The sequence below is a fragment of the Rhamphochromis sp. 'chilingali' genome (genome assembly GCF_963969265.1).
Source record: "Rhamphochromis sp. 'chilingali' genome assembly, chromosome: 7".
Lineage (NCBI taxonomy): Eukaryota > Metazoa > Chordata > Actinopteri > Cichliformes > Cichlidae > Rhamphochromis > Rhamphochromis sp. 'chilingali'.
Window position 1 is genome coordinate 18,143,413 of NC_137934.1, and position 26,207 is coordinate 18,169,619.

A 26,207-nucleotide genomic window follows, 5' to 3' on the forward strand; every position below is an offset into this window, starting at 1 on the left:
TAGGTCATTTAACACTAACCCTTGAGTCTATGAAGCACTAAAAAACAATGTTGTATCTTGCAATAATACATATATGACAAACATAAAATGTCAAATAAATATTATGAAGTATCTAAACAAAGTAACGGTACCCTGGAGTTGTGTCACTGGCGTTGCTGATTAAGAAAAGCCTTTTATTTTGAAGGAAAACACCGCGGTGCCGACATCTATAACATGTTTCGTGAAGCGCTGCAAAAAATTGGTGTGGCGAGTCCAGTATCTCTTTTCATTTTTCAGACCTTTTCTTTTTTATATCATAATTTCATATGAAGCATTTAGTTGAAGTTGTTAGAGAACTGAAAAAGAAAGAAGAAAGAAATTTTGTGAGAAAAACAAGACTGACAACATGTGGTTTGATGCCCTATAGGTTTAGAATTTTTTTTTATAGAAGTTGTCACTGGTGTCACCTTGATGATGAATCACAACAGAGCTGTTACAACTAACTAACACCACCGTTAACCATTAACAGAAATAAAAAGCTCTTCATGAAGTTTTGTAATAATAATAATAATTAGTAGTAGTAGTAGTAGTAGTAGTAGTAGTATTAATCCTGTGTTTGTATGTCTAAATCAATTCCACCCAATCCCTGGGTGGTTTATTGTGTCACTGATGTTACTATGCTTTGGGGTTTGGGGGATTTTTTCCCCCACTGTCACAGATCCATTGAATTCTGTTACACTTAAGGGTAAACATCAAATGGATTGTGACACTACTCATTATAACAGTTGCATAGCAAATAAGTGGCTTCACAAATGAACAAACACTGTGCAATCAAACTTAACAACTGAAAATAAGAAAACATAATCTCCTGATTTGTTGCATTATGAGTGCAAGTCCGACTACATGTGCTGAAGAGACTGAGGAAATAATATTTATCAAACGCCTTTTAAATTGCAGAAAGAGTGAGGTAACACCATCTAGTCTGTAAGCCGATGTACAAAAGGAGATTAAAAATCATTAATTTGCCTTTTTTTGTGAATACTAAAGTGAACAGGTTATGTTATAATATGGTCTATGTGTAAACATTAGAAAAATAAATCAATTTTAGGACATCTCACCATCGCCAAATCGGAGTTTATGTAGAATAAAAAAATAAATACAGACAGGATGAAATTCAGTTTTAAAAATGTTGGACCCATGTTACAAGGTGTTTTATTTTTAGGTACAACTAGTGATTGTAATCCTGCAGAGAGAAAATTACAAACTAAATAAATGTTTAGAAATTATTTGTACATGTATTGTATTTTAAATTATAATCTTTTTCCATCAGATGCAGATCTCATTATTCAGATGAATGATTAACTCTCTTCGCTAACTAATATTCAGAGACATTTATTTTAAGATCGTACACAGTTTTACTGAGAGAAAGGACACCAGTGCACTGCATATATTTTTAATTTAAAAATAATAATAATAATAACCACACATTATAAAACCCTGGAGAATAAACCCAGGATAACGGTGTTGTGATAAAAACTGAGGTTCATAGGACGTAACAAGAGAGCTTTAATTTGAAAACCTGTACCGGAAACGATTTTTATTATCAGCCTGTTGACGCTGTTGTGGGTGGAGGAGGGGAGAGTGGGTGAGACAGGCAGGCGGGAGCATCAATGACAGGGACTCTTCTTGTGCGGCCCGCTTCGAGTACGCGGCTCCAGGCAGCGGACACCCGGCGCTCTGTGACCCGGACTGAGGATGAGGAAGCAGGCGTGGGCCTCCCGGTCCCCAAGCTGCAGCTTTTTACTCAGCATCACCACCACCACCACCATCATCATCATCGCCGCTCATACATCATCAGTTAAAGGCGCCGGAGACCTGCGGCCGTGTAATAAGGTGAGCGTCGTCGTTATTATAATTATAATATCTGCTGCTTTTTAAAACACAGATCCCGCTCCGCTTTGCTTTTTCTTTATCCTAGAATAAATGATCAGGGCAACAAGTCAAATGGCCATGCATGCAAGAGTAAATGTGCAGAATAGATTAAGATAAAATAAAATAAAATGAAGAAGGATTAAAAATACAAAAATAAATAAAAACAATGTAAGTGCTGCAAGTCGTTTTGCTGCTTTACATTGGCTCGGCTCAGCTCGGGTCCGGATGTATGTGCGCCTCGTCCTTCACGTCGCTGATCGGCTTAAAATGCCGTTCATGTTGACTATAAACACCCTGCTGGAATCCTTCTCTCATCCCCTTCAGAGCAGCCTCATGCCGGCAAGCCCGACCGGGATTACTCGCTGAGGAGGACAGAGAAAGGCTGCTGGCACGGTTCGCTCTCAACCCTGTAAGGATGACTTGAAGGAATCTCCCTCTAGATGGGGAGATTTTCATGCCAGGACTGATACCCTGTAAATGAAAAAACTAGCATTATCCTTATGGTCACTAGGGGGCGACAGCTGTGATTGAAAATCGAAATCCAGTTATGAAGAAATGTGTGATCCCTGCGCTCGGCAAACACTTATAGCGATTGTTTATGGACTCATTTGCTAGTTTTTTGTAATACTGAACAGATCGAACTCTAAAAGTGCCTTGTATTGTGAGATAAATATCCTGCAATATTAAAGCGAGAATGATGAGCCTGTGGGTAAGGACATGGTGAAAGGGGGGAGGAAGAACTTTCTTTTAGCAGGAACAGATCACAGCAAAATGTTAGCATAAATTTATCACAGATAAATATGTATCCTTATCATTGAAGATTAGACTCTGTATAACATGTATATGACAACAAAAATTTCATATGGGTTAAAAAAAAACAAGTTTATTTTGTTTGTTAAATCAGGGTTACTTATTTAATATCCTTCTCTGTGAATACACTCCTGCATTTTATGATGTCCTGCCTTTACCTGGTCCAGAGAAAAGCTGCTAGTTATGAACCACTTGAGTATTTAAAACAGAAAACAAAAGAAAATAAAAATAAAAAAGCTAATAAAGTGCATGAAAATAATAGAAAAAGAACATTTTTATGACTTTTATTTTATAGTTGTCTACGTAGCTAATCCTAGCTAACATTATCCTGTTAGCTAGATAACTAAGTTATCAGTTACAGCAAACACTGTGGCAGTCACAACTCCATATGATGTCAGACAATATAAATAAACTCTAAATGTTCTGAAAGATATATATATATATATATATATATATATATATATATATATATATATATATATATATATATATATATATATATATATGATTAAAACAGGAAATAACAACTACTGATCATTAACTGGATCAGTGTGCATGTAAATTCAAGCATAGTTCAACTGTGCTTTTACTTTCGAGGTCACAAATTAAGTTTAATGGCCACTTACTATAATTTCCTATTGAAATGCACAATATAAGAGTGTTAGTGAACGTTTCGTCTAACTGTTGGAAAAAAATTATAGAAGCAAATGTCTCTAAATGGTAAATAAAAATGTTTCACACTTAATATAACTCAATAAATAAAAAACTAATTTCTCATCAGAGTTTGAATTCTGGGTAATAAAACAGGATCCAGCCTGTGTTAGATAACAGTTCACTGCCGTCAGTTTATAAAATCAATAAAACCTACCGCACCCTGCATCAAGGAGCCGCTAAGCCACTGGGAGCAGTTATCATTATTAGATTAGATGAGATTCAGCTTGATAGCTGTCACACAAAACATGGAAATACAGCATTTAAAGAGGTGTGAAACGTCTGAACAATGGTACAAAATGAACATTAGTCTAATACATGACGGAAAACATCAGCAAAGTCTTGATCCCCGTTTCCAAGGAACCAGACTTTTTTTTATATTTTTTAAGGTGTAAGAAATGTTGAGAAACAGTTCTCCTGTTTTTTAAGCTTTTTCAACATTCATCTTTGTACATTGGCTGCTTTTTCACTCATTTTCAGTCCAGTCCTTGTACCTGACCTTTTTTTTGTTTGTTGAACCTGTTAACACTGACCTATGAAACATTCAAGCACACAAAAGGCACCAAACTCAAGGGGTGAAGCATAACACCCCTTGAGTAGGGGTGTCTATTCATAACAGACAACAAAGAACTAAGTTTAAATGTTATCTTTAGCCACTTTGTTATCAACAGTCTGTCATATAAACATATTGGTTCCAGTTTCTTTAGTTGAATGTATAAAAAAATGTCAACGATGACATATTTTGATCCACCAACCAAAACCATCAGGGAATCATCTGGACATGGAGAAAATGAATGGGGAATTTTACTTCAGGAGTCAGGGCCATTAAAAAAGCGGGCACTGACAAGTTGATTCCTTATTTTAGCCAACAATAGCAGAAATAAGGGATAAACTGTTGAAAATGGTGACTAAACATCATGTTAGGCAGGGAAAAAATAAAAATTACTGGTGGTTTAAACACTGAGTGTAGATGTACATCAAAATAAAGCATGAGAAGTGGTGTTACTGAGGGGGTCTTTACATCACATGAATGGGCTTTCTGGGTAAGTCAGATGAAAACGGTTGGAAACCTGACTGAAAAAGCATAAACAGTAAGCGGTCATATAACAGCTGTGTGCTGTTTTCTAAAGATGACCTTAATACAGCTTCAGAAGTTTCCAGATGTTTTTTTCTGCACTTAAAAAAATACATTGTTAGAGAGATTAGGGTCCTATCAAATCCTCAAACCTCTGCTGTAAAGAGGCACTGAATTTTATCCCGTCCCTGCTCGCTTCCTTCCATCAGTCTCCATGACAACCGGCGTGAATCACCCAGGAGACCAGCAAAAGGCATTAGCCTGTGGTTTGTTTTTTTTATCAGTGTAACCTTTCCCCCCACTGTCAGCACATTAGCCCTCTTTGTGTGCAGAAACACAGAAAGGTGAATCTGAGCGCAGGTGATGCTGCTGCTCGCACGGCAAAGCCTCAGTTTGAATGTTTGCTGGCGTGTTTGTCGGAGGGGGTGCGGCATGAATGGCCACGTTTGTCACTGCGGCGAGGTGATTAGTCATTTAAAAGAGCTCGGGCTTATCTGCACCACACACACACATCTGACATCTGAAAGCCATCGCTCTAGCACCGATTGACTCTGTCAGGTTTATCGCTGCGATTGTTTCAGTTTAATTAGCTGCTGCTCGGATGTCAGTCGGTGCTCAGCTGATTTGTTTGTCCAGTTGAACAGCAGGATCGAGGGAGGAGATGGAGATCTGCCAGAGCGAGGCTTTGGACTCAGAGGAAGTTGCTTTAAAAGTACAAAGAATGCTTTTCTTTGGGTTTTGTTGTGCTGCCGCCACTATTAATGGTTTCACACTGATTAATTTGTGGATTGGTCACCATAATGTGTGAAATTCAAAACTATAAGCTAGTATCACTCAACAAGTCCAATATCAGCTGATGCATGGACAGCTGGCTGGACACTTGACTTGTTTCTGAAATGGAAAACAGGTGAAAACACATGTTACTAATTCCATTAATCAAGTGTAATTTCTGTGACTAGTAACACCCAAGTTTACCTTCTATTTCACATCAAAGTAGCTGCTGTGAAATACTAATAGGTGGTATAAAAGACACAAATGAGCATGCCAAAGATAAACCTGATTTCATATATTAAATGAACTTCATATTTTATTCAGTGTGACTTGAAAAAAACTAGTGACTGACACAAAAAAGTCACCAGGAAGGTTTTTATTTGGAGCTACAGATCAATTCAGGTTCCCCATGTGCTCTTATACAACCAGAGGTTGTAAATAGATACATTATAAATAGTATGTAAGACATTTTTTCGTTATTACTTTACCTTTTAGTGCCCTTTATTTTAAAGGGCACTAAAAGGTAAAGTAAAAAAGAGGGCCTGTGGATGAACATTCAGTTCCCTCAATGAGCATGAGGTCACAGCCAGCAGTCCTTTGATAAGATGACCCGCTAACACGCTCTTAATGGACCATTAGATGACCGGTGGATGGTTGCTGTGGACATTGAGGTCAGCCATCTTTTTACCCTGTAAATGTCTCCATGCTCTCCTTTGTACGACCAGCTTTTGTTGAATGTGGAATCAGCAGCAGAGCAGTGTTGTTAGTGTCAGGCTACACAGGGTCAGCTCTTATTGGGGAAGCTATGTTGTACTGTATGTGTGTGTAGCCTGTGCGGGCAAATTACGCAACATTAGGCAAACAGTGCTAAGGGGAAAAATTTGAAACCACCAGTCATTTTTGGTCCAGTTCAACCTATCCACCAATCCACAGATTTGAAACAGTCTCATCTCCTGGGAACCATGAATGGATACCTTATTGATCTTTCTATCTGCGTGTCTGTGTGTGTTTGTGTGTGTGATCATCGTGCAGTCAGAGTACTACTACCAGTACACAGAGTGTGACAGCACAGGGGCACGATGGAGGGTCGCCATCCCTAGGTCTCCAGGCTCCTGCTCAGACCTTCCTCCTCCGACCAGAGGCACTGACTGCTGTGAGTACCACCACAGTGTGTGTGTGTGTGTGTGTGTGTGTGTGTGTGTGTGTGCACGTGCCAACACAGCCTCTCTGTTCCCTCAGCCTTCTCATGCCCGGCTGGGAAGTTTTTGGAGATGTCCACGCAGCAGTGCACGCCGTGTGCGGCTGGTTCTTATTCTTTGGGCAGCGGCCTTCGTTTTGACCAATGGGATGCCATCCCTGCAGGCTTCACCAGCTTAGCCAGCTTCCTCGACACTGGGCCGAATGGAGAGGACATTCAGGCCTGTAAAAGGTGGCGCACACAGCATTACCATTACCATGGAGATGGGTATTCATGTATTATTGAATATATAACAAGATGGAGTATGCTGCCGCTGTGTTTTGCTCTCATTGCAGCTCATCGTGGACGCCGCAGGGCGTGTATCTGGAGTCCAACCGTGACGAGTGCACGGTGTCCCTGGTTTATGCCGTACATCTGGAAAAACAGGGCTCTGTCTCCTTCACCTATCAGTACCCCGACAACAACATCTTCTTCGAGTTCTATGTAAGCACCTGTAACTAAAATAGTGAATAAAACCAAGAGTGTTTTATTTCTTGATTTATTGACAATTTAGATGATTAGTGATTGTAAATTGGTTGTAGACGACTACCTGTCTGTAGTGTGCTCGGCCTCTTGCCCAGCTTGGTTGAAGTTGTTTTATTACGGGAGTAACTTGTGTTGCTCATAAACTGCATCCTTGAGAGTGTTGTGAAAAATCTGGTCCAAATCACTCATTTTTAATATGAGATAAGATGAGAATTTCTCATAATTACAGTAGCAAAATGAATAGAGCACCAATAAAAATAAACTATAACAATAATACGACACAATAATAGAATACACTCCACAAAGTAGAAATAAATAAATGTAAACATAAGTATGATTCATTCTATTTATGCTATTAAAAAACTTACATGCAAGACCTTTAAAAGCTTGCTATGAAAGAAGACATTTTTAATTATTCTTACTGGTTAAAGAATAATGAAGGTAGTCAGGAGGCGGCTGAGCTTACCTTTGCACAGAGAAACAGTCATACTGCAGATATTTGTTAGCTGATGAGTTTTGAGTTTGTATGAGCTTGACTTGTTTTTAAGCCTATTTCATACAGATGAAATGTAGTGCTTTAAAAAGTCAAACACAAGGCTGTGCAAGTTTATTCAAGTTATACTCTGGGTGTAGCGTTTGTCCGTATCCGTAATGAATTTAATAGCAGGTAATGTTGAAGAAGAGTCATTTTTGCTTGTTTGTGTAGATAATAACCTCTGTGTTAACTTGTTCTCAGGTCCAGAATGAGCAATGCCAGGAAATGGCTCAGACTGACGATCAGAAATGGATAAAAGTCACCAACAATGGAGAATGGGACACACACACGGTGAGCACGTGTTTCTACCTCTGTGTGTGCAAGCTGCTGCAGTATCATGTGATGTGTGGCTCACTGTGTGCACCTTGGCCTCAGGTGAGCCTGAAGTCTGGTACCAACATCCTGTACTGGAGAACCACTGGGATACTGGTGGGGGGGAAGATGGTCAAGCCTGTGCTGCTGAAGAACATCCAAATAGAAGGTAAAAGTTGACCTCCAGCTCACGGTCGGATGCTTTTTGCAGGTGTGCGTATACTTAAAGCATCTCCACACTTTTGTCCAGGTGTCGCCTACACATCCGAGTGTTTCCCGTGCCGACCCGGTTGGTTCAGCCCGACCCCCGGCTCCTCATCCTGCCAGCCCTGCCCCAGCAACACTTACTCTGTGAAAGGGGCGTCCTCCTGTACGCCCTGCCCCGAACACCACTACTCACGTACGTACAGGACGCCCAACAGCACCACAACAAACAGTGTTTACATTATTTCAGTCATAATGTAAACAGTGTAAGCTCTCTCTCATGTTTGACATGGTGAACTTACAGTAATAATAAGCTTGCATATTTCCTCTGAGGAGACGGCTAAGGAAACACCTTCCCTCATAATAATAATAGATTCATTTAGTTTTAGCACCTCATTGGTCTCTGCTGATGCTCATCCTGCCTCTGTGTTTGCGTCCTCTCTCAGACGAGGGATGGCCTGAATGTAAGGAGAGGCCACCATGCTCGGAGAAGGATTACTTCCAGATCCACACAGCCTGCGACAGCGAGGGGAAGGTCAGCAGCGCTTGCATGTTTCATATTTCTCTCTCTCTCTCTCTCTCTCTCTCTCTCTCTCTCTCTCACACACACACACACACACACACACACACACACACACACACAATGACCTTTTTAAATACACAAGGACAGATATGCATATAAACACGCCCTGTGTCGCACTCATATGCAAAGTCAACAAGGAAAACCAGAGCGAGTGTATATATGTGTGTGTGTGGGTGTGTGTACCATATTTATATATCTTTGTGGGGACCAAAAATTGGAATGCTACTATACTTGTGGGGACCATCAGTCCCATATGGGGACAAAATTCACATCCCCACAATTTTGAGACTCAAAATGTGGTTTTAGTGTCGGGGTTATAATCAGGTTATGTTAGGTTTAGGCTAAGGGTTATGGATAGGGATAGGTATTATTTTAAGCGTACTAATTTATACTTATTAATATTTAATTCAAATTGCATTTATGCAGCACCAAATAACAACAGTAGACATTTTATATTGTAAGGTAAAGACCCAACAACATGAAAAAAAAAAAGAAACCCCTACAATCGTATGCTTGGTGACAGTTGGAAGGAAAAACTCCCTTTTAGCAGGAAGAAGCCTTTGGGAGAACCAGGCTCGGTTCTTTGAACATATTTAATATAATGACCAAATATATTAATGAAGAAAATTAAATTAAATATTTTTATAAGCTGGCTTCCTCCGTGCCTGATCATTTTTGTATTTATTTTATATTTGTTTTTAATTGAACTGCTTTAATAGTAACTTTCTTTATTCCTTACTTTTAATCCTTTTGTGCAGCTGGTATTCGTGTATCTAAAATGGTTTCACCTTTTAAATGTTTTACTTACTTTTTGTTTCCTCTCTCATCTCGTTTATTATTTATTATTATTTTTATTTACTTTGTCACATATTTCTGACACTGCCTGTCACGTGATATGTACAGCACTCAAATTTTATACACTGTACGTATGAAAAACCGTGAACGTTTCACACAGAAAGACAGATGTGATTAAAATGCATCATTAAAAGTGTTCGACGGCTCATTTAGTGTTGTAGCAAAAGCAGGTAAAGTCTCTCAGTGCGATAAACAACCCATGAAAACTCAGCCTGAGAGGCAGCATGCCGACTGGCTTTTGTAGAAGTGCACCTTGTTACAGGGCAGTAAAAAAATCTCACCTTTGTTTTTTTAAGGTGTTTGTTTTTGCTTGAGCAGAGTGAATTTCCTGCTTTAAACCTGCTTTGTTACAGACACAGGTGCTGTATCGTTGGGTGGAGCCAAAAATCTGCGTGGAGAACATCACAGGAGCCGTGGAGCTGCCGGCAACAGGCCAGAGAGAGCCCTGCCCTCCCTGCAACCCCGGCTACTACAACAGCAACGACTCCACCTGCCTGCCCTGCCCACCTGGAACGCACTCGGACGGCACCTACGGTAAACCTGCTCACACCTATCCTCACCGGCCTCACCCTGGTGTTGATAAAATTTAAATCTGTTTTCATCAATCTAAACATCTTTATCGTTTCCACTGCTTCGTGTTCATACAAGAGCTGGTTAGCGATACTTATAAATGCTTTAGAAAAGCATTTAAGGTATAAATACATATAGAATTTAAAGAAGCAGTACTCAAATTAAAATAAAATACAAGTAAAAAATGAAAAATGAGTTTAAAGCAGTACATAACAAACATTTACAAAGCAATAAATAAATGCATGTAAATAGATGTGGCATGCTGTAAACTGCTGCAAACATACTATAACTAATAAAAACAATTACAACAGTCATACAACTTGTACACTTAAGCTGGATCCTGTACTTGCAAATGAGCTCTCTTCCAATAAAAACCAAAGTTCATTTAATTCCTTCATTATTCTCCATTCAAAGGCTGGACGTCCTCCCAGCAGTTTACAAAGCCTCTCCATCTGCTTATATAATGATCACCTCTGTCCATCATTATGAGATGAATTTGTTTAAGATCGACCCGGCTGAAAAGATTGTACAAACACAATTTTTGTACCCAGGAGGTAAATGTCATTGTCGTGTCTAAACAGCTTTTATGTGATCTTTGCGTGTGTGTGTGTGTGCCAGCGTGTGCACAGTGCCCTGCAGGTACCGAGCCGGTGTTGGGTTACGAGTATAAATGGTGGAACGTGCTGCCTTCCAACATGAAGACTTCCTGTTTCAACGTGGGCAATTCCAAATGTGACGACAAGAACGGTGAGCACACGGATGCCTGACACATTAGTAGATATATTTATAACAATACTTTGTTTATGTAACACCTTCAGCTGCAGACTTTACAAAGCACTTTGACAGAAAAGAAAAAGCAGAAAATGTAAAATATTAATTTTCTGGTTAATTACAGTAAAATTTACATGAAAAATGTAAACACAGTGAAGGAAACTACAACACTAGCCATTCCCCGTGTATCTAATCACTAAGAGCAAATGCAGAGGTGACAGTGACAAATGAGTCAGAATGAACACGTCTGGGTGGAAAATGGGCTTTGTGTTGAGCTTGAATTGCGAGCTGAAATCACCTGCAACCACTTTTTACCCATTACTTCTGTGCTAATTGTGGATAATGTTGTAAAACAACCTCTCATATGCTGTCATGGAGAATTACGGAGGTGTAATACGAGTGCATCGCGCCTTTTGCTCCATAGGATGGGAGGTGGCGGGAGATCACATTCGCAGCGGAGCAGGAAGTTCGGATAATGACTATCTTATCCTCAGCTTGCATGTCCCCGGCTTCAAGTAAGTCTGTGTGTTTGTGTACAGAGAAGAAACCAGCCTGTCCTAATGATGACAAACAGGATCTGTGTGTTACTAAATGCGAGTTTGTGTCTGTGTTTGGTGACAGGGTCCCAGCCTCGCTTTCAGGGATGACCGGCAGCGAGTTTGGCCGGATAACCTTTGTGTTCGAGACCATCTGCTCAGCCGACTGCGAGCTCTACTTCATGATGGTGTGTGCCTCTTTGTGTTCATTTCCAGCAGAAGGTGGTAATTAGGTGGCTAACTTTACTGAGTGAGTCAGAATGGTCACGTCTCATCATCGAGGTCTGGTTTATAATGGTGTTCTGCGTGTTACTGCTCAGTTAGCAAATCCTTTGTTTTTGTGTTTTATTGGCACGCCCCCTGCAGGACGTGAACAGGAAGAGCACCACAGTGGTGGAGTCCTGGGAGGGCAGTAAGGGCAAACAGTCGTACTCGCACAGCATGACCAGAAACGCCTCCGTCACGTATACGTGGGCCTTCCAGAGGACTAACCATGCTCTAGATGTGAGTGATTTTCAGTCGTGTGATTTTTATTCATGGCGTCAGCTGTTAAAGCAACGTTATTAAGGCTCTGCCGAGAGTGAGGCTGTCTCAAATATCAAGATATCCAACAAGGAATTGCGGTGGCATATTTTTGTCTATAGGTCCGTCGTTTCATTGCTGACACGGTGAAGATCTACTCCATCAACTTGACGAACGTGATTGATGGGGTGGCATCAGCGTGCCGTGCCTGCGCTCTGGTACCTCAGAATTCCCAGCGTGCCGGCTCGTCCTGCGTTCCCTGCCCAGCTGGTTTTTACATCGACAGAGACACCAACCGATGCCAGGAGTGTCCCCCCAACACACACCTGGCTGGGCGACAAACCTACGGCCAGGACGCGTGTGTCGCGTGTGGACCAGGAAGTATCAGTAACAAGGTGAGAGCCCTGCAGTCATGATACCTCATTCTGGATCATCATGTTTTAGTACTTTTATCCAGTTAAGAGAGATCATGTTTTTCCTTTTTCTTTCAGGAACACTCCCGGTGCTACAGCGACTGCTCCTTCACCCACACGCTGAACAACCGCACCCTGACCTTTGACCTCAGCGCCCTGAGCGATGTGGCCTCACTGACCATCGGGCCCAGTTTCACCTCTAAAGGCACAAAATACCTTCATCTGTTCAACATTAGCCTGTGTGGCCACGGGGTAATTGACCTGCTTTCTGCTTACATCAGCCTCAAAAACACTTCAGAGATCAGCCTGTGAAGCAAACGTATTTAAAAATCATTTAAATGTTCTTTTGTTCTTTTTATCTTTCACCTGTTTTTTATTGAATGTTTGAAGTGTAAGGGATATAAGAACTGAGTTTGCTTATCTTGTATGAAGTCACCTAAATTCTTGTGATCTAAAAAACATACTGAGAATTACTTTTTAATGGTGGATATATTGAGGCAGCACGGTGGTTAGCACTGTTGCCGCGCAGCAAGAAGTTCCTGAGTTCAATTCCACCATCAGGCCGGGGTCTTTCTGTGTGGAGTTTGCATGTTCTCCCCGTGTTTGCGTGGGTTCCCTCCGGGTACTCCGGCTTCATCCCACCGTCCAAAGACATGCAGTTTGTGGGGATAGGTTAATTGATTAATCCAAATTGCCCATAGGTGTGAATGTGAGTGCGAATGGTTGTCTGTCTCTGTGTGTTAGCCCTGCGCCAGACTGGCTACCTGTCCTGGGTGTATGCTGCCTCTCGCCCTATGACAGCTGGGATAGGCTCCAGCACCCCGTGACCCTGAAAAGGATAAGCGGAAACGAATGGATGGATGGATGGTGGATATATTGTATATTTGACCGTGAGATGAGATGTTCGTGTCCACATCTCGTTAGGATGTAAAGCGGTGAAAAATAGATGTGAAAATAATCTGACATTAGAGAAATTATACACTGACAGATTCATTTTGGCGCTGGCTGCAGGGAAAGAGAGCTGCTGTCTGCACCGATAACGTCACAGACGTGTCCAACAAAGACGACCAGAGCGACGCAGCTCAGTTCGTGAACTCAGTGGACAGCTTTATCTGTCAGTCGACCATCATCCCATCGGATGGGCGGGGCTTCAGAATGGCCATTTCCTCGCAATCCATCAGCCTTGCTGACACTTTTATTGGTAAGGGCCTAAACAGAACTTCCTGAGTCACTCACTTTCAACCACCGCCAAGCTTCTTCATATACATACCTGGGAGTTTCACTTAGGGTTTAATTACATTTCTCAAGTCTAGTTATCATATGGAATCAAGTCCCATCAGTGGAGGGTGTCTATTTGTAAAGCCTTAACTGACCAATCAGGTTGGATTAAGAGAATTCTGACGTTTCACTATAAGAAAAACTAATGGAAACAATTTGTGAAACAGATTTATTTGGGACTGACTCGTGAGCGCCCCCTGCTGTACCCCTGGGTGAACAGTTTTAATTGGGTTGGATCACCCAGATTGGTGCTGGTTGAATAGCGTCATGCAGTTTTGTGATAATCAGCTGGTAAAAACCACCTTGATCTCTCTCCCCTTTGTTTTTTCAGGAGCGACAGTAGACACCGTTCTCAATGGTGTCAGTGCCGAACCAGATCTTTTCCCGGAAAACTCACAGGATGTTCCCGACATCAATTTCTTCTACAGGTAAAAAGAAAAAAGAAAGCTGGAAGCAACAGTCAAATATTTTTGTTGTGTTCAAGTCCCTGATGTGTGTTTGTGTTCCTTCAGTTCAACGCAGGTGACGGCATCATGTGATCTGGGTCGGAGTTCAGTCATCACCGTTCGCTGTAACCCAGAGAAGTCTGAGCGAGGAGAGCTCTCCGTACCCAGGTAGTTGCACATCAGTTAAAGTGTAGTTTCTGTATAGATTTGATGTTTATTTTTATACTTTGTTAACAAAAACATTCAATAACTAATAGGTAACAAATGTACTACTCTTAGCAGCTCTATAACTGATCTGTGTGTTTGACAGCTCCTGTCCAGCAGGAACATGTGATGGATGCACGTTTCACTTCCTGTGGGAGAGTGCCAGCGCTTGTCCACGTTGCACTGAGGACGACTACCACCGGATAGAGGGAGCATGCAAGGGAGGCGTCCAGGTAACTCACACCTTCCCCATACCTCATTTACTTCACAGAAAGCCGGAGTCTCTCATACTGCCTCGCGCACAGTGAGTGAGTGATTTTGGTAAAACCATGCAAAGTTTTACCTTCACATTGTGAGACATTTTCAAGTTAAGACCCAAAAGTACATTTTTAATTTGCCTCATCTTTTCCACAACATGATTTTTTGCAGGAAAAAATAAAAACAAAACACATTTAAACTTTTATGGTTTAGCCAAAACCAGTTTAATAATGTTTTAATGGAACAAACTGATTTATATCCTGAGAAAACACATTAATCAGTAATGTAAATCCCCTCATGTCATCAGGAAACTCTATATGTGTGGAACGAGCCCAAATTGTGCACCAAAGGAGTGTCTCTGCCTCCCCGGAGCTCCTCCCCGTGTGAGGCCATCGCTCTATGGCTTAAGGTCGGCGTTGGAGGCGGGGCCTTTGTGGCCGTGCTGCTCATCTCCCTCACCTGCTATTTCTGGAAGAAAAACAAGAGGTAATAAGAGGCACCCTAACAGCAGGCCAATGTGCTCATTAAGATCACAGCGAATTGTTATTAGTGGTCAGAGATGTTTGTCTGTGACAGCAAATTCTTCACCCTGAAGGCACCGGTGACAGTTTTAATGCCCAGCGTTGCAAATCAGTGAATCGTAAACATGTTGCAGAGTGAACTCAAAAATCTGTTTGTAACCCTTTATGATTACTATCATCTTGAATGTATTTTAAAGGCTAGCAGGATTGAGAACATGCTTGTGTATGAAAAGAAATAATCTGTCTTTATTATCACCGTAATTGTGACCTCTTGTATCTATCTGTCTGTGCAAATACAGCACACTGAATGTTTGTGTATCATGTGATTAAGGTCACTGTAAGTAGATAAACCAAAGAAAAAGTGAGAATATTTAGTGGAGGGAAAGACTGTAGATTTAACAGTGATTGATTTTTTTTATAAAGAAATTGAATGAAATTTTATTCTAGACATAAGACAAATATTTATAGTTATAGCACAGCCTCCAATCAAGGGTGCGATCCTCGTGTATTTTACCTTACATCATGAATTCATTTGTAGCTAGAGCTTTCACAGTAAAGTTTAAAATTTACACTGGAAATACTTTTTAGTAATGTGTAACTAATTTTAAGTAACGTTTAAGTAACTTTAACTAATGTTTAAGTAATGTTAAGTAGTGCATAATTCCAATATATTTTAGTGGAAAAACAAATCAAATTTCCCTATCTTACACTGTTTATGCATTATATTAGTGTATATCATTGAAGTTCCACTATTGAATTGTCCTCTTATATTACATATAAATATGTAATAAGGGCTGGTCTCCCCTTCCTGCTTAGAAGAAAAAATAAACACCAGCAAACGCTGCAGGGCATAGGCCCAAATTATGTGCTACTTAAAATCACTAACAGTATAATTTGTGCATTACTCCCTTATTCTAGTGTATCCAATGCTAAGTATTTCTATGACTATATAATTACATTGCAATTTCAGATTGAATGTACGGAAATTACTTTTAATTCTAGATTAATTGCACTTTTAGGGCTTTATTATAAAGTGTTAGGAAAAAGGAAAATCACATAAATATTTCCTGAAAAATTACAGTTAACAAAAGAAAGAAGAACGAAGATATTTTCAGTTAAGTGAGAATATAGTGAAAAAATATGGAAAAGTGTCAACAATATCCCACAAAGGAAATTGTCTTAATATTAGGCTTTGAAAATGATTATCATTTGACATCAGTGTAAAAAAAGAAAAGAAAAGCAGCTCTGTGAGAGATGAGTAACCGGGCATGAAGGGGGTGACTGAGTACATAAGAGGCGTGATTTTCTTCAGAAAGCTGAGTCAAATAGATAAGTCATGGAACGAATTTCTGTTTAAAAATACACTCGTACCGGATGCTGTCTGATGTTAAATGATACACTGCCTGATTGTGATTCACACCCTGTGGTTTGTGGCCAGGCTGGAGTACAAGTACTCTCGTCTGGTAATGTCTGCCAACAAAGAGTGTGAGCTGCCAGCTGCAGACAGCTGTGGCCTGGCTGAAGGAGAGGAGCCTGATGACGACGTGGTCTACGCCCAGAAACCCTCGCTGCTGGGGAAACTGCGCGCCATTGCCAACAAGGTGTGCATAAAGTAAATTTTACTTCACGTGTAAAGACTTACCATGTCTCTTTGATTTTACACGTAACATTTCTAATATGTGCGTCTCAGCAGGAGGATGGAGAGAGCAGCGAGTCTGTGCAGTTGAAATCCTCACAGTCTGATCGATGGGTCCTGGGTTAAACTGATGCCAGCAGAGGAAGAGCGAGGCTGGGCTGACACAACAGAGGAACAGTCTGTTAGCAATGGTCTCGCTGTCCACCTCCCTACGTGTCTCTTATAACCTCCTTCATTGTGGGGGCACCTCTACACACCCCAGTTTGAGGACAGCATGGACAATGGCTTTAACTCTTCCACCCTGGAATACACAGGAAGCTCCTGCTTTATCACCATGGATGCTCAACAGCAGTTACAGAGAGAGGAAAACAAGCTTTTAATGTTTGGGGGTTTTTGTATATTTTGTAATTTAATTTGGTATTTTCTGTTAAGAGTCACGTATTTATATTGATGTTATGATGTCAAACCTTTATTAAAGTTCTCTTTGGCTTTGGGGATTTCTGTGTGGATGTTTGGGGTTCACATACAAGCATTAATTATATGACATCATCATCCACCCACTCTGCCTCCTTAACAGACACCTGTTATTTTTAAAGTAGGCTGAGGTCAAACACCTTTAACACGTAATTTGCCTGTATACCTTTGTAATTGGGAGTGAAGGTTAAAAGCTTGTTTTTATTGTATTCCTGACTTAAGGCCATACTTTTATTGTGAGCTTGGTACATGGGTATTATAAATGATAAAGATGGATGTAGCCAGCTTGGTGTTCTTTGGTTCACTGTTATTTATATCACCACAGCAGTCACCTCAAAGTGCTTTATATTGTACGGTAGAGAGCTTAAAATAATGCAGTTAAAACTCCAGCAATCAGGCAACCCCCTATGAGCAAGGAAGTGTTACTGATGTCACAGAGTGAGGACAGCTGATCGCAGGAAGTGTCTCTGCAGCCAGAGGAGTCACCTCCATTTGGCTGTTAGAAAAAATACACTTTTTAAAAATCTGTGCGAATTTCTTCATTATTATTATCCGTCATGTTTTGATGGTGTGTTTGTTGATACGAGTGTACAGGGCTAAACTGATTAGACAGTGCCTCACAGTGAAAATGATTAAAGACCAAAAGCATACTACAAAAGCAACCCAAGACTTTCTCAGGGCAAAGAAATTAGATATTTTTAAATGTTTTTGAAAATGTGGGACTGTGCAATATTTCTGTTAAACCCTTTGAATTAAAGATGAATGTTTGCACTTCAGTCTCACTGTGATGCGTTTGATGACCATTTAAATTCCATTGTGGTGGTGTACAGAGGCGAAATAACAACGAGTGAGTCATGTCCAAAACCCTATGTAGCTATATACATACTTATATAAAAAAAATTTAAAACTGTATGTATAACTTAACTCAGTATAAACGTCTTGCATTATTAAATAGTGTTAATCAGTATGGAAATATTTTTTTGAAATAAATTGATATCTGGTCGTTCATACTCTTGTTTGCTGTTAGATGTTGCAGTACCGCTGTTGACCGCTAGGTGAAACAAAACTGTCATCATTGCTCTTTTGGGCTTCAACTGTGTCGATAAAATCGGAGGATTGAGCCACGATAGGAAACTATGTGAACTATTCTAATACTCATATTTATCCAGCCGGGGTCTTTGACCGGCTCACTGTCTTCCCTTCCCCCGAAAGTCACGCCTCCAGTCCTCCAGTTCTGTGCTCCGCCTTTCTCCCTAGAAAACGTCCTCCTCCTCCTCCAGCCATAGAGGAAACTTCCGAGCGGACTTCGTAGCTTCCAACTGCGGGATTTGTACGTTAAAAGCCGCTGCTGCTGTGAGGCAGAGCACCATGCGGACCTCCAGAAGTTAGCGGGGAGATGAGCGCAATTTCATTGACTGCGGTAAGAAAGTGATCCCCCATTTTTGTCCTCATCCTCCTCCTCTTCTTTTACCCGACATGGACATGGAAAGAATCACGGCCTGAGCCGCGGCGAAGTGGGCTAGCTTCGTGTAGGCAGACATTAGCATTTTTTCTTATCGCTAAAGTATAAAGTTGGTGAATTTAAAAATAACACCGGTACAGTTACGCTTACCCACCCCCCTCTCTTTTTCTTAAAAAAGCGCAAACTGTTGACCGCAAACTGAAGTTTGGGTGATGACGTCACCACGGGACGAGGATCCCACTATATGTCTAAAAAAACAAAAACAAAATGGCTTTTCTCAGTCAAACCACGTCGAGGCAGAGATTTATTGCACGCACTAGTTTTTAAATTTGGAAACTGCTGTATCGTTGGGCGATGTTTTGGGATAGTTTGTGATGATGTGAGCCAGAGGGCATGAAAAAATTCTGATTTAATATAATTGTGAAGCTTAAAAATGTATTTAATTACGTACTTTTGTAGTGCCCACGTCTGAAAGCCCCATTCAAAATGTGATTGTGTGGACTGTATATAAAAGATGGAAGATGTCATTATTTTCAAAGGCCAGAAGGGGGCGACTTCTCTGGTTGCAAAAAGACTTCCAGTTGTATGATGGGTTATGGGAAAGTGAACCTTGTCTCCCCTGATGGAGTGTAGGCAAATGCTTTTTTAATGACATTAATTAAAAATGCCATCAATTAATTATTAATTAATGGCATTTGTTAAACTAAGCAAAGTTAAAAATGTGCTCATGCTACCTTTAGTGAGGTCACAGTACAAGAGGTGAGTGTTTGACACCAATACTGATGATAAAAAGACCTCTATCCAGATCTGGATCAACTCCAAAAGTTAATCACTTGTAAGCTGATTCAAGTCTTACCTGTGTTCAAAAATAAATCAATAAAAAATAACTTTTTGATTTAATCTTGCTAACAAACAGAAAACTGTGTTACAGTGTTAACCACTGCTGAATGAATTTGAACTGTGTGAGACAGTACCATTAGTTTGTTGCAGGCTCACTATAGTGAACATATTATTTATCTGAGAGTATGACTCTCAGCATAGATGTAGTTATCCTGTTACAAATTAATAATAATGTAAGAAATATTAAGGAATTGCTCAGAGTAAATGTTTTTTAAATGTTATATTTTAATAATGGCATTCAGCCACATCGGGGCTCTGGCATTCTACTTTCCATGTTCAGCAAGTCACTGATATTGTGTCTTTGTTCTTCTACCCATCTTTCCTTTTTATCTTAAAAGTCTCTAAATTTTTGTGGATATTAAAACACAATGCAGAAAAATCGTTGAAATGATTAACATCTAAATGCTGAATGTTGTTTGAAATATTTAATTGTTGTGTCTTATTTTGTATTGTAAAGCACTTTGTGATATTTGTTCTTGAAAAGAAAAGAACATACCTGGGACTCTCCACCATTTGGTCTTAGAACTTCTCGGATGAGAAGTGAAACATCTTCAGGAAACTTAAAGTCCTGTCGCTTTCTTTCCACGCTCCTTAGACTACCATGACTGCTTACTTTACTTACTTATTAGTCATTTTAAAATAACAGAAAGTTATTGTCTCTGGTTGATAGGTTTTTGTTATTGTTTTGCTACTGTGTTACTACAGTGTGTATGACGTTAAATGTTGTAGTAGAGAAACACACACGCACAAAAGTGATTAATTAAATTTAAAATTGTACTACTATTTCAGTTTGTTTAGATTCTTTGTCATATTTTATTCCCATAATTGTCACATGCTTTGACCACATTTAAAAAACAACTGTTAAAAAAATCAAATTTTTGTCAAAAATGTTTATATATAAAATAATAATAATAATAAATACTTGACAGAAAATCTGAGTTTGTGTTGTTGTTCAGTAGGGCTGCCATGATTAGTTGACTGGTCACGTTTACGTCGACTATCAAAATCGTCGACGACTAATAGTCGACACGTCGTTTGAAGCTTTGTAAGATCCCAAAAGACGCAGGAATAAGTAGTAGGATTTAAGAGTGTAATAACGGATTGAAACAGAAGATGGCAGCACTGCATGTAGAAGGATGCCAGCTGCCATTAAATCCCGAAGAAGAAGAAGCAGCGTTCAGTATCGTAGCTGTGTCCAAATTCAGGAACCGCATCCTCCTGCCCGCATTTGTAGGCCGATTACGTTACAGCAACACGACGAAGACTGTCCAAATTCGAAGACTCCGACAAATGCGCCCTTCATTTCCCCAGATTTGAAGGATGGGTCGGGTGTATACTTCGTGGCCCAGCCTATCCCAGAATTCATAGCGCGGCCCTGCTCAGTTTCCAACAATGGTGGCAGCTAGTTAATTTTAATGTTACTCTTATTATTCTTTCTGGGTCACAAAATAAACGTTTAACATATTTTCAGGCAAGAATGTAGCTGTGTAAACCTCAAATATCTGCTCAGTTTATCAAGACACCACATACTTTCAAAAGTGCTCTGACGTTTTCTGAGACGTCTGTTACCCACTAGCTCGATAGCTAGCCGGGGGCAAGGCTCACTAGAGCCCGTGAGAACACCGGACTCCCGGAAAATTGTTTTCAAACCCACCGCCGTCTCTCGCTACTCACTTAGTCACTTAGATAACTTAAAAATGTTATTGTTTGGCTTTTTTCAGTACTTTATTTGTTCCTGAGTAAATCGGTTTGGCTGAGATTAAAGTTATAGTTTTTACACAGCTGAATAAACGTCAAGCAGACAACTGATTATCAGAAGTGTGAGATGGTCGAGAATATACTCCGGTGTCCTGTTATATTTTAGATAGCAAGGAGCAGACGGCAATCTGCAAATTTCATTAAAATTTAATAAACTATCATCTTGTCTTCATTTTTAGTTAGCACATACCTTAAACACTTAAAGCTGTAAGCTAATGATAGTTATATAAGAGCAGATGCGTGCTGGTGCAATAAGCTGTACGTTTTACGTCCAGTGGACGCATGATCTGATTAGTCGACTAATCGCAAAAATAATCGGTGACTAGTCGACTATCAAAATAATTGTTTGTGGCAGCCCTATTGTTCAGACAAAATACACATTTTTAAAGGTTTACCTGGATATTGGGATATTTGTAAAGTTAACATGTTTATAAATGAATTAATGAAATAATCAATAGCCATGTGTAGTTAGTTATTAATTCAAAATTCAGTTTAGGCTTTTAACAATTCTATATATATTTAAAAGTATATTCAAGGTAAAATTATTATTTTGCTATAATTATTTTTTTTTTTAATGTGGATATTTTGTTCTGTGCTGTAAATACAAATACAAAAACAATCCATCTCTTTTCTCTTTTCCTCACATTTGGCTTAGTAAACTTTTCTAAAAATGCACAATTCTAACAAATTACATTTACAATTGAAGGAGATGCATTGTTAAAAAGACAAGTTTGTCTTCATAAAAGGTTCAATAATGTAAAATGCTTCCAAAAAACTAGGGTCTGTACTTGGAGGCTAAATTCTGTTTACCAACATTACTGATGATATCAATACGGCTAAAATTAGAGTGTGCAGTCTGTGTCTGCTGGTCCTTAAATGAATTCATTTCCTGTGAGTAATGTCTTTCCAGTTTTCTATTTTTAACTTTTGGTGGTGGGGAGACCGAGAAAGACACCACCTAAAACATAATGTGGAAAGTACTTGGACTTGGAGAAGTTGTATTATTAGTCAGTTATCTGTTAACCACACTTACGTCTTACTGAACTTTTTACAGTTTACAGGGTAAATGCACGTGCTTAAAAACATTTACAATATCTCAAATACAATTTTACAAGTAAGAGTAAAATCTATTACACTTTTTATGAATGGACCTCATGAAAAGTTCCATTAAATTTAAATTTACACTGCCTCTAAATTTAATATGGATCATTAATTTTGAATTGCTCAGTTTGTCATTTATAGTTTGACTAAAACAGTTTCAGGCTGTTTTGAATATTTCTAAAACGGTAAGAACAGGAATATAAGCTTATGTATAAATAAAGTTTTAGAAGCGAGCCATAGTTGGGATTTTTGAGTGTTCAGTCGTTTTTGTTATTTATGTGACCTTCTCGTCTTGAAGTTTTTATTTAAATAACAAAAGCAGAGGACAAATTCACCACTCCCACACTTTGGACAGGTGAAGGATGTGTGGAGCTGTCAGGTTAGATGCTACCAAACAAAACACGTTTAAAAATGTTCCTAAAGTCAACCACATACTTGTTTATTTGTTTTTGTTTTTTTTTACCATACCCTTCATTTTAAAGTGACAACAGTTTGTTTGTGTGGTAAGTTCAGTATCAGTTAAAGTGGTATTAAAAACTTGTTTACACCTGTAGGCGCCGTGTTAATGCTCGTGTACGTTTGTGTGTCACAGGTAAACCACTAGAGCTTCTGCGTTCTCCTGCTTGTTCAAGTGGTGAGTTCATCTCCTCTTTGCTGTGTTGTGGTTGTACTTTGAGTCCCTGCAGAGGAAACTGTTTACAGTCAGTGTTGCATAATGTGCATCAAAGCAGACTGTGACTTGTGACTTGTGGCTTTTCTGTGCAAACAGGCAACACACAACAAGTGAATCATGTTTTGTTCCCTTAAAAATTCAAAACATTGCCACTGACTATGATGTAGGTGCAGCTCTACGTAATAAAAGTTCATTTTAGACCTAAATTAAGTAAATACTGGTGGTTGTATCTTTGCACAGACCAAAATAATTTAAGAAACTTTATCAGCGCACAGTGGGAACAGTGGTGCCCTAAAGGGGAATTTGGGTAGTATTCTTGAGATCAGTTTATTTCAAAGCTTTAGTAACTTTTTTTTAGACTGTTAATATAAATCTGCCATTAAAAAATCTTTATTTATTTATTTATTCAGTGCCCGTTGGTTCAGTCATGGCTCGCGGCTGCATCTGCTGTGTGAAGTACATGCTCTTCCTCTTTAACCTGCTCTTCTGGGTAATTTTTCCACACACACCGACTCGGCAGTAAGAGATTAAAGCAATTTATCGTCACCGAATCAGCAGGAAGTGTCTGAGTTTCCTGTGTGTTTCAGCTGGGAGGCTGTGGATTGCTGGGTGTCGGCGTATGGCTCTCGGTTTCTCAGGGCAGCTTCGCCACTCTCTCTCCCTCCTTCCCCTCGCTCTCCGCTGCCAACCTCATCATCACCCTCGGCACCGTAGTCATGGTGACGGGTTTCCTGGGCTGCCTGGGTGCCATCAAGGAGAACAAGTGCCTCCTGCTGAGTGTGAGTGTATTACCGTATTTAGTATAAATGAACTTTTGTTCATCTTATGTTGACACTTTTCTTCTTTTATTCAGTTCTTCATCGTTCTCCTGATCATCCTATTGGCTGAACTTATCCTCCTCATCCTGTTCTTTGTCTACACCGACAAGGTAAGACTGCAAAACGCTAGCAATCATGCTCACTCCCAGGCTGCAGATGAGTGTGCCTTCATATCCCATGATCCACCTCTCTGGTTCTGTGTGAACAGGTGAGTGAAAATGCCCGTCAGGACCTGAAAGAAGGGCTGGTGCTGTACAACACGGACAACAACGCCGGCCTGAGGGATGCTTGGAACACGATACAGGGAGAGGTGAGCAGATGCATTAAAGGCAACTCTTTAATCCAGCTGCTTGTTGAGTGAATGATGCACTGTCATTTCCTCCCTTCCTGCTTGTTTACTAGTGGAAGTGCTGCGGCGTGACGAACCACCGCGACTGGCACACGGCGTTCCATGATGACGTGGTTCCTGACCGCTGCTGCCAGCAGGTTTACCCGGACTGTGGACGCAACACCTCCAATGTGTTCTGGACACGGGTCGGTGAAGTTATCAATCTGCTGATTGTTTTATTCCTTCTGTTGTCAACAAGGCCCAATAAATTTAACCACTTAAGCCCCACGCCCCCGATACCGGGGGCAAAAAGGAGGAGATCACATTTAATCGGTTATAACACAGGGTCAGAAACATAAATCCCGACATGTGTGGTATCCACAGAAACCTCTGAATCTCAGTTAAAATCTCATATAAACCATTTCTACAACCACCAAACACAACGAAAACAAACCATGATTAAACAAGCAGTTACGTAAATGCACACAAGTCCGTTAAACAAACAAAACCGCACCAGAAATTCTTTAGACTTCATGTAACCGGCTAAAGAAAGGCTGAAGCTATCACCAATTCCAAACACCAAGTTTCACCACACTTTGACCAAAATTCACTGAATGAGCCGCAAAAGAAGACCACAAAAACACATAGCGGCGCAAATGCACCAAGACAGAAATTGACTTACTGTCCCGATTTTTGCCGGTAGCACGTGATTATCAGCAGTTACCACGCCTAACTAGCTGCATCAGAGCCACGTTCAACAACTTCCATTTTAGACCCACCTACAGACACGTGACTGGACAGAGGCCACATGCAGTAAATTTGGGCCCACGTGGGTTTTGCCCTTGCAACTTCTGATTGGTTGAAGTGACATGAACATGGCACAGTTACTGTGATCCTATTGGCTCAAACGATTAAAAAGAGGTCTCTGGTTTAAAGTGAGCTGCACAACCACGACTCATATAGTTAATGAGTTGGTGTTACAGTTCTTTTCCTGTTTTCCTGTTATTTCTTTACCTCGAACTTAATCCCAAACTGTTTTTGTTTTATTTGAATTTAAAGAAGCATTAGGTTGTGTTTGAATGTGTCAGAAACAACAACAGATGTTAGTAACCATGAACAAAAGGAGAAAAGAGTGAACTCAGTGTAAAACGTTTTTGTGACCAGATGTCTCCTGATGATCTGGTTTCCTTCGTCTTTTCAGGGCTGTTATGAGAAGGTTGAGGAGTGGCTGGACGACAACAAGCACCTTCTGGGGACTATTGCGATGTGTGTGTTGGTCATACAGGTGAGCAGCACTTTATTCACATCCAGACTTTAAATACTCACAGGGTCTGTGCAGTGAAGCAAGTTCAACATATCCAGGATGTAGTTTCCTTAACTTTCTCAGGGTTACAGAATCACAAAAAACTAAATGAAAATTCATTTAAGACATTTTACTGCCAATTAAGGCCATGTGCCTTTAAAGACTTTGTTAGGGACCCTTTCCCTAACAGCTGTGAGATACCACCCCAGGCTACCTGGAGGTTCTGTCTAAGGCTACTGGGGTTGGCAGGTTGCTGCTGAGTGTTAATATGGCACATTACAGCAAGTCTTCATGGGCTGTATTGACAAGAGTAAAACGAGGCAAAAGTTTAGGGCGGTTTCAGTATATTAACGCTCAAAGAACAACAGGAAATAAACTTCCCCTGGGGATCTATTTTCTTACTCATGAGAGGAAAAACAAAAACTTCAGACTGTCCCATAACCCTAGAGACCATCTTATTATCTTCCAGGAATTGTGATACAATTTTCCAGGGAACTGATCGGCCAAAAAGCCTTGATTTGATCATGTAGATCTCTTATCAGACTCCAGAAACGGTTTAGGGCTGGTTATGCTGGTTAAGAAGGGAACCACCTTCTAAAGTTAACTCGCTAAGCACTAAATCCTGCCTCATAACACAGCTCTTTATTAACTTTAGTGTTTTTCTGTTTCCAGCTGCTCGGCATGGCTTTCTCCATGACACTTTACCAGCAGATCCACCGGGCAGGGAAGAAGTACGAAGCCTGAG

General features: G+C 40.2%; 2 protein-coding genes across 3 annotated transcripts; both read left to right on the forward strand.

Annotated features, from left to right (window-relative positions):
* The first annotated feature begins 1,438 nt into the window (after nucleotides 1-1,438).
* Nucleotides 1,439-22,970, forward strand: LOC308399237 (endosome/lysosome-associated apoptosis and autophagy regulator family member 2-like). Of its 2 annotated transcripts, none has more exons than XM_080886370.1 (23): nucleotides 1,439-1,872; nucleotides 6,311-6,431; nucleotides 6,518-6,707; nucleotides 6,812-6,959; nucleotides 7,738-7,827; nucleotides 7,912-8,017; nucleotides 8,099-8,248; nucleotides 8,499-8,587; nucleotides 9,844-10,024; nucleotides 10,679-10,807; nucleotides 11,256-11,346; nucleotides 11,453-11,555; nucleotides 11,734-11,871; nucleotides 12,012-12,284; nucleotides 12,381-12,554; nucleotides 13,314-13,503; nucleotides 13,912-14,008; nucleotides 14,093-14,194; nucleotides 14,337-14,463; nucleotides 14,796-14,974; nucleotides 16,448-16,610; nucleotides 16,703-18,539; nucleotides 22,933-22,970. In XM_080886370.1, exons 1-22 carry the CDS (start codon nucleotides 1,735-1,737, stop codon nucleotides 16,769-16,771), a joined length of 3,048 nt encoding a protein of 1,015 aa, XP_080742496.1. In that variant the 5' UTR covers nucleotides 1,439-1,734; the 3' UTR covers nucleotides 16,772-18,539; nucleotides 22,933-22,970. The 2 variants fall into 2 exon arrangements, with proteins under 2 accessions (XP_080742496.1, XP_080742495.1); XM_080886369.1 differs by having other exon boundaries at nucleotides 1,446-1,872; nucleotides 16,700-18,539.
* Nucleotides 22,971-23,440: 470 nt separating this feature from the next.
* LOC308399848 (tetraspanin-9) lies at nucleotides 23,441-26,206 on the forward strand (the record flags this gene model as incomplete). The annotated part of the gene is made up of 7 exons (XM_080887260.1): nucleotides 23,441-23,503; nucleotides 23,601-23,792; nucleotides 23,867-23,941; nucleotides 24,040-24,141; nucleotides 24,234-24,365; nucleotides 25,361-25,444; nucleotides 26,135-26,206. 7 exons carry the CDS (start codon nucleotides 23,441-23,443, stop codon nucleotides 26,204-26,206), a joined length of 720 nt encoding a protein of 239 aa, XP_080743386.1.
* Nucleotide 26,207: the final 1 nt, after the last annotated feature.

Excerpts from the sequence above, each read along its gene's own strand:
- LOC308399237 (XM_080886369.1), top strand. The coding sequence starts at position 1,735 with ATGAGGAAGCAGGCGTGGGCCTCCCGGTCCCCAAGCTGCAGCTTTTTA. Across the intron at positions 10,808-11,255 it reads CAAATGTGACGACAAGAACG|GATGGGAGGTGGCGGGAGAT; the intron begins GTGAGCACACGG and ends TTTGCTCCATAG. Across the intron at positions 13,504-13,911 it reads CCTTGCTGACACTTTTATTG|GAGCGACAGTAGACACCGTT; the intron begins GTAAGGGCCTAA and ends TTGTTTTTTCAG.